The sequence below is a fragment of the Solea solea genome, chromosome 9, assembly GCF_958295425.1.
Source record: "Solea solea chromosome 9, fSolSol10.1, whole genome shotgun sequence".
Classification (NCBI taxonomy): domain Eukaryota; kingdom Metazoa; phylum Chordata; class Actinopteri; order Pleuronectiformes; family Soleidae; genus Solea; species Solea solea.
In genome coordinates, this window is record NC_081142.1 from 12,491,002 (window position 1) to 12,511,809 (window position 20,808).

Here is a 20,808-nt window from a genome sequence, read left to right on the forward strand (position 1 = left end):
GACAGAGAAGAAGAGAATATAAGATATGATAACTCGGTGATTAGGTGAGGAAGCAACCCGTAGTGCATAATAAAACACAATAGTAATAAAACAAAAAAGATGCAATAAAAGAGTAGAAAATAATAAAAGTGACAGATTCAACAGTACAACAGCATTCGGATAAAAAGTGTTTCTCAGTGTAGTTGTGTGGCTTTTATCAGCCTGTAGCGCCTCCTAAAGGACGAAAGTGTAAACAGAAACAATAAACATGTCTCAACAGCAGGCGGCAGCATTGATTAAAGAACATTGTGCGGCCGTGTTTTCACTGTACACACAGCTCTTTCATCATCACTCTACTCAAACCTTTTAACAGTACTCTCTACATACAAGAGTGTGCCTCTTGCAGCTAATTTAGAATAAGTATCGTTATTCCACGGTGAAAACAGTGTTATGGATTAAAAGTGGGCAGAGGCACAACATCTCCGCCCCCTCGCAGAGAGCGGGTCATGCGGCCTCCACTGTTTTGATTCACGCCTCGCACGGGCAGGGCGGACATGGCGGAAGAGGACTGGAGTTCCGATTGACTCTTTTCCGAGCAGCTCTGCTTCTGTAATTAAACTCCGACGTTCCAAAGTGAGGACAAGAGGGGGACAAAACACTGGGAAACTGGCGGCGTTACGCAGAGCCCTGTTCCTCCCAGAGGACATGGAGATCACGGCGGAGGAAGAGGCGGAGGAGCGCAGGTGAGTGACAGCCACCGGCCGGTCGTAGCAGGGCATAGTCGGGGTTATAAGACCGTGGTGGTCATATAAACAACGGAATAAGACACTTAAACAATCATAAACACTGAGTGACAGCTCTCTGAATTCGAGTTGCTGTCAAATGTGTTGTAGCCGCGGAGTAAAGTCAACGCTGGTTTGTGCCCTAGCTAGGCGAAGCTAACCTGACATGCCATATTTGACAGTCGTAATGTGGCGTAACACTGGCTGTGCGGGTTCAATCCATGAAATACAACTGACAATGTTTAGTTGAGGTTTTGGAAACACACTTGAAGCAATTCTTTAACATTACTAACAGCTCGGGGACCTACGAATATCTACCCCCTAGCTTGGTTGTGCTAACAGCTAACTAGCTAGCTGTCAAATCAAGTTGATACGTAGCTGCTAACTGCTTGGTGTGATGTGCAGAGTTAATACTTAGGCATTATTCATTGAGAGGGGTATGCAAGTTGCTGTTTTGGCTTGTAAAATGAATGAATGATATGTTGAGCAAACCTTTTTAAATTTAGTGCAAGTGTAAAAGTAGCAGTAAATGTCAAATTAAAGTAAAACACAAGTGCCTGAGGCTCTAATAAGTAGTGTTTAAGTAAATGTACATAATATACCATAGTTTTTTGTTGTATTCCTCACCATGGGATTTTTGAAACACTCTTGTTTATCTTATTCTTAGAAATTTGATAGTATAAGACACATCATTGACATAATACATTCCCTAGCCCCTTACCATAAACCTAACCATCACAACTAATTGACTAACATTAACCCTAACACTAACCTAAACCCAATTCTAACCCTAAGACCAGGTCTTAACCCTGAAAAGGCCCTTTAATGTCCCCACAAAGATATAAATACAAGTACACACACACATTGAGAAAGAATGAGAAACTTGTTAGTTAAATCTGAAACCTCAGCGACCTCTCTGAGCCTTGAGAAATGTTACTCCTCAATGTAAAACACATACACGCACGGACCTCTGTTTATTTTTAAACCTACCATGCACCAGTATTAAGAATGCTGCTAACATTAAGCCTCTCTTTATGCTACATGATGCAATTTGATTAATTAGCTGACAGCTGAACTTGTGAGCTTTATCGCAGTTGCTATAAATGTGCCATTCAGAGGTTTTCTTGTTGTTGCTACATTTATATGATTAGATTTGAAAAGCCCTTGCTGATAAAAGAGTGTTTAAAAAAAAAAATAAAATCAAGTTTTCAGATTCTTCAGCTTCTCAGATGTGAATATTTTCTGGTTTCTTTGCTCCATACAACAAAGAAATCGTATAACAAAGAAATGGCTTGTGGACAAAACAAGACATTTGAGAGCATCATCATTTACAGGTTTGAAACACTGATCAGCATTTTTGATCTGACGTTTTATGGACCAAACGATTACTCGATTAATTAAGAAAATAAAAGACACATTAATTGATTATGAAAAATAAATTATTTAGTTGCAGCTCTCATTCTAGACAGACAGACGACTTTATTGATCCCTTTGGGAGGTTCCCTCGGGGAAATTAACACTAATATGCACATCACCATGCACATCACAAGAGCAGGGTTTCAAACTTGTAGTTATGGGAATCATTTTTGCAAATATTTTGTCTATGTCGGCAAAGATGTGGCAATTCTGCTTACCCAGTTACTGATGTGTATTGTGGCCTGTTAGTCATTGAGTTCACTGCAGAGGATTTTGCTTATGTCAGTAATGATTAAAGCTGCAACACTGCTGACACCAGCACTCATTCCTGCACTTCTCTCCTTCCTGCTGCCATGTTTCCTTCCAGGAAGGAGCACTGGAAACTGCTGTCAAGTCTGAAGACGACAGTAGAGGGTCTTGTGTCCACCAACAACCCCAATGTATGGTCACGCTATGGTGGACTGCAGCGTCTTCACAAGGACATGAACAACATCCTCAGCCATGGGCTGAAGAATGAGCAGGTCAGGAGGTCACCACTCTCCCTCCCATAAGCATTTGTTTGTTCTGTGTAATTTTAATAATTGTAAATGAAGTAGATCACTGTCAGCATGAATCCTGGTTAGTTTTGTAAAACAACTGGTGGGCAGACACATTTGTTTATCCTGCCCAGCACCTAGTGTTTATTAAAATTCAATGTGGGTGCCTTTGAACAGTGTTTGTTTGCTTTTCTCTCGATGTGGGTCATGTGAACTACCGGTTTTTGAATTTCAGGTATACTACAAGCAGAGAGACTACTGGCCGTTTGTGTGGTGTGTACGCTACATCAGCCCTCACCTTGCTTCACATGTAGAACAGGTATGGTCACTGACAGCCACATGAAGGTTGACGTTCAAATACTTCAGAGTTTAGTTGGCGCATATGAGTTGGTCAAGTTTATGCAAAAACAAAATGAAATGTTATATCAGTGGAAGAACATCAGCTTACTTCGCACATGGAGATTTTAAGAAATAGTGGTCACTATAGCAATCGTATCAGTAAATAGGGCTTTACTGATTTTGAGGATTAGGATTGGGAAAAGTGTGCTGTATATTTAAGCAATATCACAGAAGAGGGAGTGCTGATGCACTGAATATCAGCATGGCTGTGATGGGTTTAAAGACATTTTCTCACTCCTCATACTCAAGAACAATGTCTTCTTCTATGTCTTTTTTTGTAATATTTCTGGTAGAATGTCAATATCATTATCAACAGATATTTTCTCTGTCTGTTTTTGCTGGCAACTGAGTGTATGAAATATAGACGAGATGCCAAAATATAAAAAATACAGCAGGGATGCAGATGCCATGCGGCCAGTGTGAACCAGGTGTAACAGGGTAGGTTGATGGCACTCAACGGTCAGTGTAATTAATGATTATTATGCACACCTGTGAAGTGGAGTTGCTGTTTTACTCAATATCATCAATATGGAATCCCGCTTGTCCAGTCAAATGACTTGCAACTGGTCGGAACTTACTTTTACCTTACCGTAAAATTAGTATTGAAGCATCGCTCATATCACAGTTGATGCTGAAATTAGTCAGCGTAATGCTCATCACAATAAATACTTTATGCTCAAATTCTCACTTGATGAAAATCTACTTTCAGTTTTGATCAGCTTTTCACACAGTAGTTGTATGTATCACATACTCCTGAAGTATTGGTTCCTCTGTTTGTTTCACTGCTTAAATCAGCATTGGAAACTTTAAAACTTTTCAGGTTCCATATTTACTGAAAAGCTGGTATGTTTCAGTTCTGCAATTCATATTTACACTGCGTAGTGTGTTTGAATTTCATTTTTGGACATTGAAATTAGGTGTTGATTTAAAGAACTTGTCCATCTGCTGGACAAAAACAGTTCCTTTTTTTGTAACAATATGCAGTCGTAGTAATATGGCCTCAGTGAAGTCTCTACTCCTACCAGGTAACTTGTTGTGTTGTGGAGAACATTCACTCTACACCTTCTCCTCCGTTAACTATTATCAGTGTTGTGCTATGTGTAGCAGAGGGATTTGTTTATTTTGTACATGATTACGAGTGGACACTTTTTGTCACTTATCACTCAATATCGTAACTGTTGCTGGAAGTATACTGGAAGCATGCTGTCTTGTCTAACTGTCTGGGTCCAATCCATTTTATCTGAATAATTACTGTATATTATTCAGAGGAAAAACTGGAAAAATGTCAATCATTGATAAAACATTTGTTTTGTATCTTTTCAATGTATTATGAAAAGTCACAGTAACTGTTTTACTTTTTATTATCAAGTGAATAATTCAAAAACAGATACAAATGCATGGGAATATCATGAGAGTGTTAGGCTTCATTGGTTGCACACAAAAAATGTAAATTTGGAGTAAATGTAAGGGGTTTAGCTTGTTAGCAGCAGGGCTACAGTAATGTCATTTACAGAAATCCAGTAAAGAAGATCCCATGATATTGACTCATGTGGTGTTTACTAAAAAAACACAACAATGTTGCATGATACCTGCATAACAACCCCCCCCCCCCCCCCTCCTTTTTTTTTTTATTATTCTCACTCTCTCCTTCCATCTCTGTCCGTCCTCAGTTCAGTCACCTTGAGCCGGTATTGAGCAGTGGTATGCAGAGTTCTGGGGAAAGCTACAAGGCCGAGCGCTGGCTGCTTCACAGCTTACAGGTTCACATGCTGTCGGCACAACTCCGACCTCTACTCAGGCATTTGGGACATACACGTAAATTCTATAATGGTGAGTTTTTCGTTAATAGATTACTGTGCAGTTTAAACTCTCTCTCTTTCTCTTATCTTTTCTTTTTCACTTGTGTGCTACCATTTACCACTTTTTCTCTCTCCTCTGTTTCAACTAATTTGTGCCTGTCTGGTCTTTCAGATGATGCCTTCCTGCTCAGTGAGCCTCACGTGACCGCCATGTTTCAGTGTCTGGAAGCTGTGGAGCAGAACAATCCAAAATTGCTTGCCCAAGTAGACACGGTTGGGGTATGTCTGGGGAAATTACTTGTTATATCTTTATCTTGTGTCTCGTTCTACGATGATGACTGTGAATCTTTTCAGACAAACACCTACATGTTGTTACATTTGTTATGTCTTTTTTTCCCCCACCCTACAGCTGTCGCCTCTGAAAAGTCCTCCATGTCTGGGTCTGTTGAAGAGCCAGAGTCTGTGTGTGTTGCCAGGGGCTGGTGGGGCCTGGAAGAGCCGTGACTTGGCCCCACGAGGAGAATCTTTGAATCGCAGACTCACCACCTCCAACTGCTCTTTACGAGAAGCAGTCCTTTCCAGCCAGAAATCCTCCCAAAACACCAACGGTACAAGTGAAGAAAGGCTAAAACACGATAATGAAGTTTTCCCAAATGTGTTTGTTGATGGGTGGTGAGGATTCATGTAGTGATATTCATCTGCAGTTATATCAGTAATATTCATTCATTTTGTTTGTATACACTGCTGTGGGAATGGTTTTTAGGCGGGGGGGAAACAATGCTCTAAAGTAAGAATGCTTTGACAAATATTAAATCTAATTGGCTAAAATACATCACATCAATATTTGGTATGTATTTTGTAGGATTATAGTCAGATAAACAAAATAGCACCATTTTGGTATTGGTATATGGAGGAGATGGAGTCGGGGGGGATAGCTCTATGAATGCACTACAGTGTGCATTTGATAAGACTGACTCACTTATCCATACAGAGGCCTGATTGTTTGTGGGCCAGTTCATTTATTGAGGAATGTGATAAAGCCTCTAAACTCTAAATGCCCTGACATGCTCCATAAAATGGATAAAACCAGGAATAGTTTGCATTTACTAGAATCCAAAAGAAAACTTGTTTTAAATTGGGTGGAAAAGTAGGATAACTCCCTTGTCTACAACAGACATACATGTAATAGATGTGTGTTTGCATTGAATGTACCGGGAATAAAGTTACAAATAATTCTACATATGACCCTATTGTTTTTAAATGCTGACGCTTCTCCACTTCCCCTCATTTCTCCTACTTGTTGTGTTGCAGACACTACCTCTCCTACCAACACCCTGGGAGCTCCATGGTTGTGTGTGTCCACGCCTGGTGAGAGTGAGCGAAGCGTGACTCCCCCTCCTGGCCCCGTCTCAGTCCCATGTATCACCCTGACAGAGTCCCTCAAACCCACCTCCCCTCAGCCTGAAATGGGTGACTCTTGTGATGGAGAGTATGATGATGGTCCAGAGTACCTGGCTATCGGTAACCTAGGTCAACACAGTCGCCGGGACCACCAAAGCTCCACCCATAGTAGTGAGCAGGGCGAGACCCAGGACCAATACCATCAACGTCTGTTGCAGGCCCCACCTCCACCTAGACGCTCATCTTATTCAGAACTTCAGCGGGGGCCGGGCCACGGGTCCAGAGGACACACCCGCTCCTTTTCGGACACCGGGGTCAATCAGAAACTCAGGAATGGTAAGTAAATTTAGAGATAACTCATGGCACCATATGTATTTTGTATTGTGTCATTATTATTGAAAAGGGATTACTTTAGAGTGAGCCTTAAGCTTTTGGATTTTTTTTTTTACCAGGTGTTTGGATAAAATGAAAGTGAGATTATGATTGCGTATTGTTGTCTATCTTGTAACTGTGTAAGATCAGGATACATTCTCTTTCGGAAGATGCATTCTTCCTGTGTTAAGGGTTTAAATGGTTCCAAATTAACATTTCCACTCTTTGCTCTCCGTTTCTTCTTCTTAGCTTGAGGTAACTTTTTCTCTCTTTGCTCTATCTCTGTCCTGTCTTTTTCTACTCTTTGTGCGAAGGAGGGACACACCGAAAAATCACCATAATAATAGAAGATCCAGTAGCAGGTCGGCAGTGCAGTTTAACTGTACTCCATCACTTGACCCCTCCCACCCTTTACTTTTTATATCTGCATGGTGATGAACTCTCTCCACCCCATCATTGTCAGTCTTATCCTTATACTATGTGCATTTATTCATCGTGGTTTTTGTTATCAACTGTTCTGTTTTGTTTGTTTTTCCTCAGAAGTGCTATGAGCTATTGCTTTTATTGTGTTCATTTTTGATCATTCACACATTTTTCATTGAAAGCATCATTGTGTATTCAGATGTCCTTGTTAATGGATTGGAGCAGTGTGTCCTCCATAAAATAATGCAACAAAATTAACTGTAAATGTCAGTGATAGATGGTTGAAACGCTTAAGTAGAAATATACCTGTATTTCAAATATAATTACTTATGGCAGCATGATTTATTTCCATTTTAATTATACCAATTAACCCACATTGTAATGGCAAGGGTCAACTCTCAGCTGCCATATATACACCATTTATTTCTGCATGACATAAAAAAAAACATCTTCATATATTGCATTACATTGATTGTTTGACAATTGACATTACAGTCAAATCAATCTATGAATGTTTACTCATGTCCCCGTTAATTTACAAGAATTCATAATTGATTTTGGTCTTGCGTGTATTTAATGATAACATGAACTGTTTGTCTTGTAGAATTGGCAGGTGACGACTGCTGCATGAAGGACTACAGCCCCTTCTCAACTCAGTGCAGTGATTCAAAAACTCCAAATTCCCTCTTCATGGAGTCTTGTGAGTTTTCTCGTATGATTTAGCTACATCTACATTTTCAGCTCTGTTGCACTTAAGGATGGTTTTGAAGCAAGAATTGCATGTTTTAATTATTTGGAAATGTGGGAACACAAAAACTAAAAAATGTTAATATTAAAACAGTCATCAACTTGGTCCAGGGATTGTCAAAGAAAGTCTGTCATGTCATGGGTGTTTCAGATGGATCCCAGTGCAGCAGTGTGCCAGATGGGATGTTCAGGAAACCGTCAGAGGGCCAGAGCCTCATCAGCTACCTGTCAGAGCAGGACTTTGGCAGCTGTGCTGACCTTGAAAAGGTGTGAACTTACTCAATTTTTACCTTATTACTCATATCAATTGTCATGTGTTGATTTTGTCAAACGTTGTGTGATTCATGTGAGAAATAGTGGATCAAACATCTATACTTAAGTTAATCTTCTCCCCTGACTGATTTTTATTTTGTTCCGTAGGAGAATGCTCATTTCAGCATTTCTGAGTCCCTTATTGCAGCTATAGAGCTGATGAAGTACAACCTGCGGCTTCAGGAGGAAGAGGGTGAGGAGGAGGTAGACAGTGACTCTGAAATTCAGCAACTCAAGCAAAAGATCCGCCTGCGCAGGCAACAGATCCGCCGTAGCCGCCTGCCGCCTTGCACAACAACCCAGCACAGTTAGTCAAAATGCTTTGGGATAAAATGCATACTTATCAACTTATTCTACTCCGTGTGTTGTATGTAGTGTTAATATTTGTCATTCATTTGTCTGATTCTCCTGCAGTATTTCACTCCACTGACAGTGGAGGCTCCAGGAGGAGTTCTCAGGACTCTTATCAGGGCCTGTCTGACTCAGGCTCAGCTGAGGAGGTGGAGGAGTGTGAACTAAGAGGTAGAGAGAGAGAGAGAATGAGTGAGCATCCACATCGGGAGAGAAGAAAACCCTAAACATAACGAAACAAATATATTTATTGTGTCATGAACCATGTAGACACTTTAGAAAATTATGTCACCAGCATGTTTTTTGGTTTCACAGTTTTTAGCAATGTCCTAAATTTTTCAACATATACATATTTTATCAGCTTAGCTACCATCTTTTTACTTGATCGTCAACGGGCTTCAAGTTACACATGTGAACTTTGTCCTAAATATTAACGTATATTTAGGACAAATTAGGTTTTCTATAATTTTCCAAAACGGGAAGTTATCTCTGTATGAATAAGTTTATTTGTGTTCCATTCATAACCTCATCATCATGCGGCATATTGCTCACTGAGCATGTCATGTCTTACTTTAAACCATAAACCTGGAAATCTTGAGTACAAAAGTCACAGAATCATAGGGAAACAGATGTCTGTTGCTTTTTTTATGAGATGAATATAACACTTATCACAGGAGACTAATTACTATCATATAGAACTATGTAATTCTGTTATACTAATAACACGGGTTGTGGGATTCTGTGTGTGCATGTAAGATACATTGTGCATGTCCGGTAATGTGTTTCATTGCATGTAACTGCATTTCTCAATACTGCAGTATGTGTATACATGAGTGTGGAGCTGTATAACTGTGTTCCACTGAACAGCATGTTTGCCTGTGACAGTGACACAGCTCTGTGAAGGGCTGAAATGTTTGTGCCTGTGGTAATGGTTGTGCTGAGTGTTAGTTTCTGTTTCTCAGATGGCTGTGAGGGTCAGTCCCTGCTGGCGGTGTCTCAGAACGGCCTCTCCTTATCACTCGCCTCGCTCTTCTCAGGTATCTGCTGGCTGGATGAGTGAGTGGGCGAGGCTCCACAGATACATGCATTCTGTTTTACTGTGGCTGTGCTTCTTTGAGAGGACGCTGATGGCTTCTCGCCAAACTGAAACATTTTGCATTTATTTCCTGCTGCTTAACTGGTTGTGGTGTCAAGCCACTTTCGTATTTCAGATAACTCGACTCGTAATTAGTTACACATGTATGATCACATAAACATACAAATATCGACAGTTTGTACAGTTTGTACTTGTGTGAGGTTATGTAGCACTAAAGTACAGATGGATATTCAAGTATTTTATACACAGAAAATGTTGAGGATGTTTTTAAACTCGCATTCCATTTTTCCCACATCTCTTTGAGCATGAGGACACTTGTTTTTCCTGATGTTCAAACCTCTAACAGTAGGGAAATGAACTCCATCTGGACTTTAGATGTTTACATATATTTTAATAAGAAAATATGTCCATTGGACTTGTAGCTTCTGAAATACAGCAGCTACAAGTAGCTTTTTTCTTTTCCCCTCGTAATCGTGCATAGCAAGCTGGGGAATGCTGTAGGTTTTCAGTTTGATTGTGAGCCAGCTGCCTCCTCACCTCATATGAATTGTGCACTAGGCTGTTTGTGTTGGTGCTTGTTCGTTGCTCAGGGCTCCAGGGTTTTTGGTTGTGCAGGAAACTCAATGTACCTGCACAGTTTAGAGTTCAGGAGATTATATCCTGTGGTGACTCTAAATATAGGGTTCCATCCATCCATCCATTTATACAAGTGGTTCAAGTGAGAATGAGGTGTGATTGTTGTCAATCACAATATAAACACTAATACTGATCACCATTTTTTTCTAATTGTTAAAAGCTTTTTCACGTTACATGTTGCAGTACTTTGATTCACTTAGCTCCTCCTGACTCTCTCTCTCTTTCTCTCTCTCTCTCTCTCTCTTTCTTTCTCTCTCTCTCTCTTTCTCTTTCTCTCTCTCTCACACACAAAGGCATTAACATTATGTTCAGTCAAAGTCGTTAAAAACATAATTTTGTTTTCGCGAACAGACGTGGACATAGAGCAGGAACTGAGATTGTGTTGTACTTGGTACTGTCCACTTATGATCGGATCTCTCAATACGCATGTTAATGTGTTTGGGGTGTTTTGGGGGGGTTGTTTTTTATATGTCCAACCCCAGAACAGTTTGATTTTACCATATAGCAGAAATATACAGAGCCAGATATTGGTTGGGATTTTGGCTATGGTAAGATTATGAGGTTGCTTAACATATATTTCATATATAGTGTCAAAAGTTCAGTAGGAATTGAACATTGAACGTCTCTATCCATGCTGCCATGCATTATTTTTGACTGAATCCAGTGTTAAACTATTGCTCCTAATCTCAGCATCTTTCTTGTGCTACAATTGCACCTCAATTCTCTCACATGTGCTTTTTGTGCCACTCGTTAAAGTCCTCCTGTGCCCCAACGGTCGTATCACTTTGCAGTTTAGTTGACAATCATCTTAAACCACCTGTACAAATGAGGTTATATATTTTTGACACTGAGAACATGTGTTTGCTATGATTTGTTGATTTCCACTGCTGACTGTGCTGCATTCTATCAGCTGATTATAGCACAAACCATGCAGGCAGATTATTGCTATGCCAAACCTCCTCTGTTCAGAATCTTTGCACATTTTTAGCAAGGTACATGCTGAAATATACCTTTTTTGAAATGTTGTACAGTATTTAAATTTAATCTGATGCATTTTGGAATTTCACTTAGATATTTTACAAAATATTTAGATTTTTTGGGGGGGTTAAAACGTGACTTCTTGGATTAGTCTAATATTTTGTCGAATTGAAAATCATACATGAGCTGTTTGCTGGTGTTGCTTCATCAAGAGGATTCAAATTATCCATTGTTATCTAACAATTTGTTACTGTAAAATTGAACACAGTTGCATTTTACTGCACATTTGTTGATCATTGAGTCTCTTTGGCTGGTGGATAAAATGTTTTCTTCATCTTTCTAACTCACTCTCATTTTCAAATCTCTTATTTTACTATTGTCTTGCAGATGCAGACATAAAGCGCAGTGTGAGCTCAGGCAGCAGGTCTTTTCTCAGCTCAGAGTCTGTGTAAGTAGCACAGACATGTCTTGCTTTCTGCCCTCTCTTTACATTTTATGTCAGGATTGTTGATCAGCTGCTACCAGAGCAAACTCAAAAACTCTCTGCTCATATGTTCTCCATGTTGTTTTCAGCACTCCGTCCTTCCTCCAGTCTAACTCTGCTGAGTCAGTAGCCATGGGTTTGCTCAGGCAGTTTGAGGGCATGCAGCTTCCTGCTGCTTCGGAGCTGGACTGGCTGGTCCCAGAACACGATGCTCCACAGAAGGTACAATATCTTTCTTACTTTTCTTACCAAAGCAACAGAACCCAGTATTCCACTACATGACGCTCGATATGAAAGAGAGCAAAACTGACCTGTGAACTGACACAACTCTTCTTTGTTGCCATCCAGCTGCTGCCCATCCCTGACTCTCTGCCGATCTCACCTGATGATGGTGAACACGCTGACATCTACAAGTTAAGGATTCGGGTCCGAGGCAACCTCGAGTGGGCACCGCCTCGACCACAGATCATCTTCAACATTCACCCTGCTCCCAAGTGAGTGGTGTTACCTTCCTTTGCTAATATTGTGACTTTCTTTTTGTTTGTAATCGAAACACAAACAGCACAGATTGTCCCCAGAAGTATTTTATAGGTTTTGCTCTTGGTCTGACAAATTTAAATGTGTGTTGCTCAAAATGTTTTCTCTCTCTCTCTCAGGAGGAAGATAATTGTAGCTAAACAGAACTACCGCTGTGCTGGCTGTGGCACCCGCATTGACCCCGGTATGAATATTAAAGACAGGAATAATTATTTAGGATCAAAAATGAAATGCTTCCTTAATGATGAGCAAGGCATTAAAGTACAGACACACTTGAACAAGTTTACATTCATTTACAGTATCAAAAAACTTGATTTATATTTTTATTAATTACAGTTATGTGTCTGGGTGTTGATGTATTTTCACAAACAGAATGTGTAACTGTAAGACTTAACATTTTCTTAACTTTTAAACTTGATGGACACTGTATTTTTATTTGTAGAAATGTTCTGCAGAAATTCTGTTATTTGTTTGGCCTCATTTGTAAGTTTTACCTCAACCCTGATTACGTCTCCACTGTCTCTCCACTCAGACTACATTAAGCGACTGCGTTACTGTGAATACATCGGCCGTTACTTCTGCCAGTGCTGCCATGAAAATGCCCAGGCGGTGGTTCCCGGCCGGGTGTTAAGGAAGTGGGATTTCAGCAAATACTATGTCAGCAACTTTGCCCGTGACCTACTAAGCAAGATTGCTGGAGACCCACTGTTCAACCCCAGTGATATTAACAGCGGACTGTACAAGAAGGTCAAATCTCTGGAGGCTGTACGGGTGAGTAGATAGCAGCAGGTCAAAATTTACTGATAAATGTTTTAATGTGAAGGGGAAATGGACAACTTAACCGTCCCTAGCAATTTGGAATATCACAGTGTTTATTAAATCATGCATTCATGCAGCTGGCTTTATGTACTGCTGAATGGAAAGAGAACGGCAAAGCTTCAGCTGGCAGGGTACCTGATTATTAATTGCACTTTAACAGCCCATGGTCTGTTATTTGGATCTGAAGCTGACCATTTGTAACTCATTGTTTGTAATACATCATATGTTAAAGCAACAATAATTCTTTACTTGATTTTCTTCAGGTTTTGAGGGTGAAGTTGTTTCACATGAAGAATCTCTTCAAGACCTGTCGTTTTGCTAAAGAGTAAGAAATCTGTTCTGCATGTTTTTGAGATTTGCAATGATTTTGTAATTGCACAAAATAAAGCACCCTGTTCAGAGCGGCATTTCTCCAGTGTGCGTGTGTTTTCTTCTCAGGGTGCTGGACCAGTTTGATAGCCTGCCTGGTCACCTGACCGAGGACCTTCACCTCTTCTCCCTTGCTGACCTCACTGCCGTGCGCAACGGGGATCTGGCTCCTCGAATGAAAGAGCTGCTTAAACTTGGTACTACACATGTCGATGGTTGTGTGGTAAGAGGCACTTTTGCTTGGTTTTACTCTTTCTTCTTACAGAGAATTGTTACAGTAACGACACTCTTTTAATGATGTGACCACCTATATATGGAACAGTCAGATTGATTGATTTTAATTAAGTTTTTGCTTTTGTCTGTCAACACCTTTGCTTCGATCTTTCCCAGCTGTGCCAGGCGAAGGGTTTTGTGTGCGAGTTCTGCGGAAATGACAAAGACATCATCTTCCCCTTCCAGCTGAACAAGTGCCAGCGCTGCGAAGGTGAGCCCTCTTTGCCGATGGCAGGCCTGGGCGGCTTGAAAGCCCCCTCTACCCGCCCCTTGATTCCACTTACCTGGAGAGACTGGAAGATCTCAAACCCTCGTAGGCTGGCAAGGGCCCTCTTCCAAGACAGGAGAGATGGGGAGGGAGGGGAAGAGAATTTGGCCTTAGATGTGGAGAAGGTTGTTGAATGCCAGGAGAAAGAAAAGATGGGAGAAGAGTCAGGGGACATGGCAGAAGAGAAGGAAAGAGGAGGAATTTTCAAAGATTTTACGCATGTAAATCTGGTTAAAGTTTTCTCCAGGAGCAAAGGTTACAAAGAGGAACAGGAAGTGTCAGGAGGGTCTGATTCGGAGACAGAGGAAAAGGAGGTATGGAAGGAAAATGAAGGAGAGGAGTCGTGTAGTAAGGAGGGAACCAAAGGAAAGGAAAGGAGGGATAGTCATGCGAGAAGGGAAAAAGTCAACCTACTGAAACTTCTTCAAATAGAAAGACTAAAAAAGAGCATGTCAAAAGAAGGCAGTGAAAGTGAGACAGGAAGCAGTATGGAGAGTCTAGATGAACAAGACAGGAAAGGACATAGGAAGGTATTAAGGTTGTTGAGTCGACCCAAAGGCTTCTTGAAAAAAAAGGCTGAGTGTGAAGGGAAAACAGAAGTGAAAGTGGAAGAATCTAAAAATCAGTTTTTGGAGGAACTAACGAGTACTGAGGATAAGGGGAAAGGCCAGGGGGAGACTGAGGAGTCTAATGAAAAGCAAGATAAACGCAAAACACAAGCAGCTGAAATGGTAAAATCAGAAAGAGGAGAGTTTTCGGTTATGAATTTGCTGAAACCCCATCAGCTGAAACCCCCTTCAACTGTTTTCTCCAGAGAAAGGAAAAGCAGCCAAAGTATTGATAACCGAGAGATAGCCACTGAGGAGGGAGACAAAAGTGAGTTGGGTGTTGTCACTAGGACTAAATGGAGAGGCCGGCAAACCCGCAAAGCCATGAGATTGTCTGGAGGCAGGAAGATGAGGGAAGGATTAGTGAAGGAGAGCAAGACAGGGAGTGGAGAGAGTTCACAGATAAATGACACAGATGATTGTACTGAGAGAGAGGGATGTAAAGAGTAAGACGATCAGAGATATTACTGTCTGCAAAGAACTGGCGAACATGTTCAGTAGCATGGTCATCAGCCTTTTTACAAGATACTACATACACTTACTGAGCTGTTAATATTTGATTAATGTGGCGAAAGTGTGCTCTCGATTGATTGTCTAATCATATGAAGCAGAAGTCTGTAGTTAATGTTTACAGGGGTTTTATTGACTCACCCTTTCCTCTTTTTTTTCATGTTTTTAGTTGTAATTGTTTAGTCCAATCTCTGATACCCAAATCCAGCAATACAGACAATCATGAATGTTTAGACTTTTCTTGTTTTATCATCACCATCGCTGCAACGTTCTCCGTAACCAAGAAACAGGTATTTTAGTTGCAATCACTCACTTTCTTGCTGAGAGCCGGATGTCGAGATTAAAACCACTCGCTTATCTCAAAGCTGCTGGTTGTCTAAGCTTACTATTATGACCGAAAAACAAAGGGGTAACCTGGTTTTCACACTTTGGCTTCCTCCCCACTGTAGTGTCATAGTATTTAGACCAGAGGTCTCAAACCTGTGGCCCTCCACTCCGACTCATGTGGCCCCGCCTCTTAATATCAGTTTATGTTTATAATTCTTTACTTCTCTATGTTTTTTTATTGATAGATTCATTTTGCATCATAAATACATTTATAATGTGATCTGTATATCATTCCACATCAAACCATTTTTTTTTTTTATTATTCTGTGACCCTACTGAACAATCACTTTTTCCCAAAAAGTGTCCCTCTACTGACCAGACTAGATGCTCAGTGGCCCCCAGCTCAAGTTTGAGACGCCTGATTTAGTCAGATAAAGAGAGTGGTATTGATCTTCTAATCTGCACTTAAGGCAAACCCCAATTTGCCAGGTCTATTTTGACTAAACTCTGATAATCAGATTAAATGTGCAGACCTACATCTGTTTCTCTCTCCCTCTTGAAACTTTCTCAACTTTCTGGTGCTTCTTCCTTTTTCCTTACTGCTCCCGTTTGTCGCAGTTTTACTGGCTCCGTGGTTGTGTTGGTGTTTCTTGGCTCTGTAAAAAAGCAGGTGGAGGGAACAGATTGTTCAGCTCTTTTGGTGATGGATGTCATTTTGGTGTAGATTCTAGAGGTGTGTCGTCTTTGGCTCTGAGCTGTGGACTTTTTTTGTCTAGGCTAGTGTCTGTCACCAAGAGATGGATAACGGCTAAAATGCTGAAATAATCCATTTCCATGCTGTAATGGTTTTTCCACTTATACATAAATGTTTACATTTCACTTTGCTTTGGTCATGAATTTCAGTTTGGACAGGTAATTTGTTGAACGTGGTGTCGGTTTGTATTTTTTATTTCAGTTGATTCATTTGTCTCTGAAACAGCAGAAGTGTCTTTTTTATTTATTTCAGCTCCATCGCAGAGAAAACATCTTTGAATGTTTTTAAACAATTTTGTCCTTGAAGGGAGAATGTGTTGATATTTGAGGCATGTGTCAGAATGGATGTGCAATTTATGCCTTTTTTTTTTAGTTGAATTTGACTTTAGGTCTGCCTGCTATTTAAGTTCCATTTTGATGTGAATGTGAAATAAACACCATTTTTCAATTTGAACTATGTGTCATTTCATCCACTTTTCATTACATAGTTTTTCAGAAACTTCAGAAAATAATTTTCTCATGGGGATTTCATTGACAAATATCTGCTGATGCAGAATAGTTTAGGGTTTGAAAGGTTGTGAAGTGCTCTCAGCAGAGCTGAAGGTGTCGGAACAGTTTCAGGGTGTTGAGCGTGTGTGTACACGTGCGTGTGGGCTCTTCAGGTTTTCAGCTTTCTCACATGCCTGCTTCCACCTGCCCTCTGCCTACTGCCTTTAACTTGTGTGTGTTTTATACTCTCCTGCTCATTGTCCCTCCCTCAGGCCTGATTGTGATTGGCTGCTGGCTGTTAAGACCGGAATTCTCATTGTTGTCAAACTGGTGCGACAGCTTCTTGTGTGTGAACACAGTGTCTTTGTTTGACATGGGTGCAGCTCAATGCAAATACTGTACAAATGTTCTGAAGTGTTATGTAACTGACTTTTTTTGTTGTCTTGTTTGTCACTTTTCAGACTGTCACGCTTGTTACCATAGCAGCTGCTTCCGGACAGGTAAAGACTGCCCTCGATGTCGGCGGCTGAGTGAACGCAGAGAGAGGATGGCTCGCAAAAACATGGAGGAACAAGAGGACGAGGGAGGAGGGACGTAGCGCTGGTAACGCAGGAGACAAAAGAAGAAAAGCACAACGTGACCATTGATTGTAGTCACCTCTCTGTCCATTCCAGTCTTCTCAGACCAGGGTGACGGCACTTTCTGCAAACAGCTGTTTTGATCTCAACAGGCTGCCAGATGTGCAGGGTTTTACCAGTTGTGCCAGTGTCATATGAGCTGAAAAGAAACAAGGCAACTTTTGATTTTCAGAAAACCTTTTCACACATTCCTCCATGAAAACATCCTGTTTAAAGTAGAAGTAGCTATTAAAATATTCCCTCAATGACTGAGATTTCCCGGGACATCCCGAGAATTTTGTCATGTCATATCATTGAATTTCCCTTAACATCAATGAATTTGTATTCCTAGCAATACCCAGTGGCAATCAAAAATATGTTTCCATATTTCTCATCAGCCTATAAGGACAATGATCCTTATGTGTTACAGCCATAATGCACTTACTTATGTGTGAAAAGAGCCTGAGACTCATTTCACTGCTTCTCTGGTAAAATTAATATATTTAGACATTTAAATAGACCATAACAAGCGTTTGCTCAGACTGTTGTCCCTGTGTTTATTCCTACAACTGCAGCTTCTGGCAACTGCTTTGCCTCTGGTGATTTTTATTGGTTGCTGGCTCAGCTGAAAGTTTGTGTGACTGAAATTGACAGGATTTTATATAGATCTTTATAGTTTGATTGGGTTTCTGTACTGAAGCTATGCTGCCCCTTTATACCCAGGTTTTTTGTTTGAACATTTAAAATGAATTGATGATTTCTGTTGTCTTTTATAGCCGGGCTCGCGTGCATCGAGGACCAATGATCTCAGACGGGCAGAGTTGGTGGATTTACAATGTAAAGCTGAAGTAATAATATATGTTATATGATAGCACTTCACAAAGATGTCTCAGAGTCAGTGTTGCAATTATTTTAATGAAAGTGTAGATGCTCCCATTTAGTGTTGCTCTGAGTGCATGTGTGGCTCTTTAAAAAGAGTTTGTTCAAACGCTGTGTGCGTTTTTGCGTGTGTGTGTGTGTGTGTGTGTGAACCTGCTGTACATGCACAAATGTTTTGCACCAGCCTAATCAACACCTGCCTGTTTTCTAACATTGTAGGTTGTGGGATACTAGAGTCCAGGTAATTGCACTGATGTTCTGCCTGATGTTTCAGTTGCTCGTTCACCATGTGTTAATCTAATGAAGCTCCTGTCACATGGGTGTCACTATGGGTTTGAAATACTTGAAATCACTAATTTGACAGTTAGGATCAGCTATGATCATCATTTATTTGCTCTCCTGACAATAATGTCCACGAGAATACTGATTCTAATAATGATGATGATAATAATAATAATACTGATTCCATGTCTGTATACTGCATTTGCTGGTAGATTAACTAAATGGCAGTTTTTTCTTTCTTTGAAATATTTTTATCATATGAAGGAGACGGTATCCATTAAGAATGAAGCCAAAAAATGTTTAGTCATGGAAAATGTGCACAATTGTAATGTTTTTTTCTTTCTTGTAATTTAAAAATCATCAAGTAAACTACATTAGATTTTTCTCAGGATCATTTTCAGTTGGGGGCTCTGACCCAGTTACTTTCTGTTTTTTTTTTTTACTTCACTGTAACTCTTTAGATATGGTTTTTCAGGCTCCATTTCATGTTAGTGTCTGTTTCTACAGGATAATTTGGCAGTTTGTTGGGAAGAATCACTATGTTGCTGTCGTAGTTGATTGGAATAACAGAAAAAAAACTATTTCTCTGGTTTAACATTTTAGAATTAATTATTTTTAATTCATTTTATTTCATCCCAAGTGCACCTTTTGTTTGTGCCAACAGTTTATTTAGCTCCAGAGAACAGGTTGTCCTCTACAGGCTTTGCTTTAATTGTCCAGTCTCATGAGACGAACACAGTCTCACAAGACGCCGCTTAAAGCAATAAGTGTGATGTTTGTGTCCCTCTGCCCTCACAGTAGAGCACTGATAAGGTAAACTGCACCCGTGTTTTCAGATTTAACGAGGCTGCTTTTAAAGGAAACTTTGAACTCATTAAAATTGCGACTCCTGAACGACATCAACCAAACACTGAAAAACCTGAGCTCAGCACATTGTTTGTTCTTAGATTGCCTTTAACATGGAGGTGTGTGAGGATTTTATGTGCACTACAGATTCAAATGTCTATTATTGAAAATGTTAATAATTGTAAGTATGATTATTTGTGTTAATATGCCTTTGTTCTATAATTATGTTGACAATTAAAGACTGGCTAGACTGTTATGAAAGTGTCGGTTGTTTCTGTGTCGACATGTCAAAGCTGAAACCGAGAATTACAATCTCCTTGGAACTAAACAAGCACCCAAAGAACAGTACAACATTGTTAATTATAAAATCTGTTGAAATATTGTTGGCTATTGCATTTTAACAGAATGACACTTATTCACACAACCTACTGCAAACAGTAGCTACCAAATACAGAATGTAGTGTGACCGCTTGCAATATTTATAACAATACTGTTTTTCACAGGACACAGAAGCTCTAACAATCAACCAATGGCACCCTCTAGTGGACATAGTCTGATATAGGTCAGTAGAACCTCAACCTCAATATTTGATGACCAGTACAGAGGTCTCAAACAGCGGCCTTCAGGCCACATGTGGTCTTCCACTCCATTGCATGTGGCCTGCCACTTACTATCGAGTTGTGAGTAATTGCTTGTATGTTTTCTTAAATAATAGATTAATTTTACATCATAAATATGTTTATACTGTCGACTATCATTTAATATCAAAACAATATCGTTTTTGAAATTCTGTGAAATATCCTATAAAGATCACTAGTTTGATATATTGATGTCATGTCATGATTTGATTTTAGGCTCATATCGCCCCTACCTACCGACAGTTATTTTTTTTTTTTTTTAAATTTCAAAAAGATGGACTGATTATTTACTGATTATTGCCTCCAGTGCCCCCTAGGTCATTTGAGTTTGAGACCCTGATGATAACTAATGCCAATTGTTGTGAAAGACATCTGGAGTGTGTGATAAAAGGGTTGTACATCCCACAGAAGAATGTCAATTTTCAAAGAGAAAATGTGGTTTTGATTTTGTAATATTTTTAGGTAATGATTATATAACACAATCTTTCTTTTAAATAGCTATTTAAATTTAAGTAGCTATACATATTTTGTAACAATATGGATTTACTTCCTCCATTAACCACTTTGTTTTCCAACTCTTTCCCCTGTCTAGTCTCTTCTGTTTCCCACTGCTGTGTGCATGGGTTAGAATGATTCAAAGCTGCTTTACGTCATAGTTTTGCCATTCCCATCACTCATCTTTCATATCCATTCACACGCTACAGGCACAGCTGCTTGGGGCGGCATGGTGGCGCAGTGGTTAGTAGTGGTGGTTAGCACTGTTGCCTCACAGCAAGAAGGTGCTGGGTTCAATTCCTGGTCTGGGACCTTTCTGTGTGGAGTTTGCATGTTCTCCCCATGTCTGCGTGGGTTTCCCCTGGAATCTCCAGTTTCCTCCCACCA

The 20,808-nt window shown here is 40.1% G+C and overlaps 1 protein-coding gene across 3 annotated transcripts; it reads left to right on the forward strand.

The window, feature by feature from the left end:
- Positions 1 to 293: 293 nt before the first annotated feature.
- On the forward strand, positions 294 to 19,549 carry rubcn (rubicon autophagy regulator). 3 transcript variants are annotated; one of them, XM_058638181.1, is made up of 22 exons: positions 294 to 722; positions 2,545 to 2,698; positions 2,949 to 3,032; positions 4,783 to 4,942; positions 5,084 to 5,190; positions 5,321 to 5,519; positions 6,223 to 6,648; positions 6,999 to 7,046; positions 7,712 to 7,807; positions 8,006 to 8,121; positions 8,275 to 8,473; positions 8,581 to 8,688; positions 9,480 to 9,554; positions 11,615 to 11,675; positions 11,801 to 11,933; positions 12,060 to 12,205; positions 12,368 to 12,432; positions 12,781 to 13,019; positions 13,331 to 13,392; positions 13,506 to 13,659; positions 13,827 to 13,920; positions 17,126 to 19,549. In XM_058638181.1, exons 1-22 carry the CDS (start codon positions 685 to 687, stop codon positions 17,260 to 17,262), a joined length of 2,901 nt encoding a protein of 966 aa, XP_058494164.1. In that variant the 5' UTR covers positions 294 to 684; the 3' UTR covers positions 17,263 to 19,549. The 3 variants fall into 3 exon arrangements, with proteins under 3 accessions (XP_058494164.1, XP_058494166.1, XP_058494165.1); XM_058638183.1 differs by lacking the exon at positions 9,480 to 9,554; XM_058638182.1 differs by lacking the exon at positions 6,999 to 7,046 and having other exon boundaries at positions 295 to 722.
- Positions 19,550 to 20,808: the final 1,259 nt, after the last annotated feature.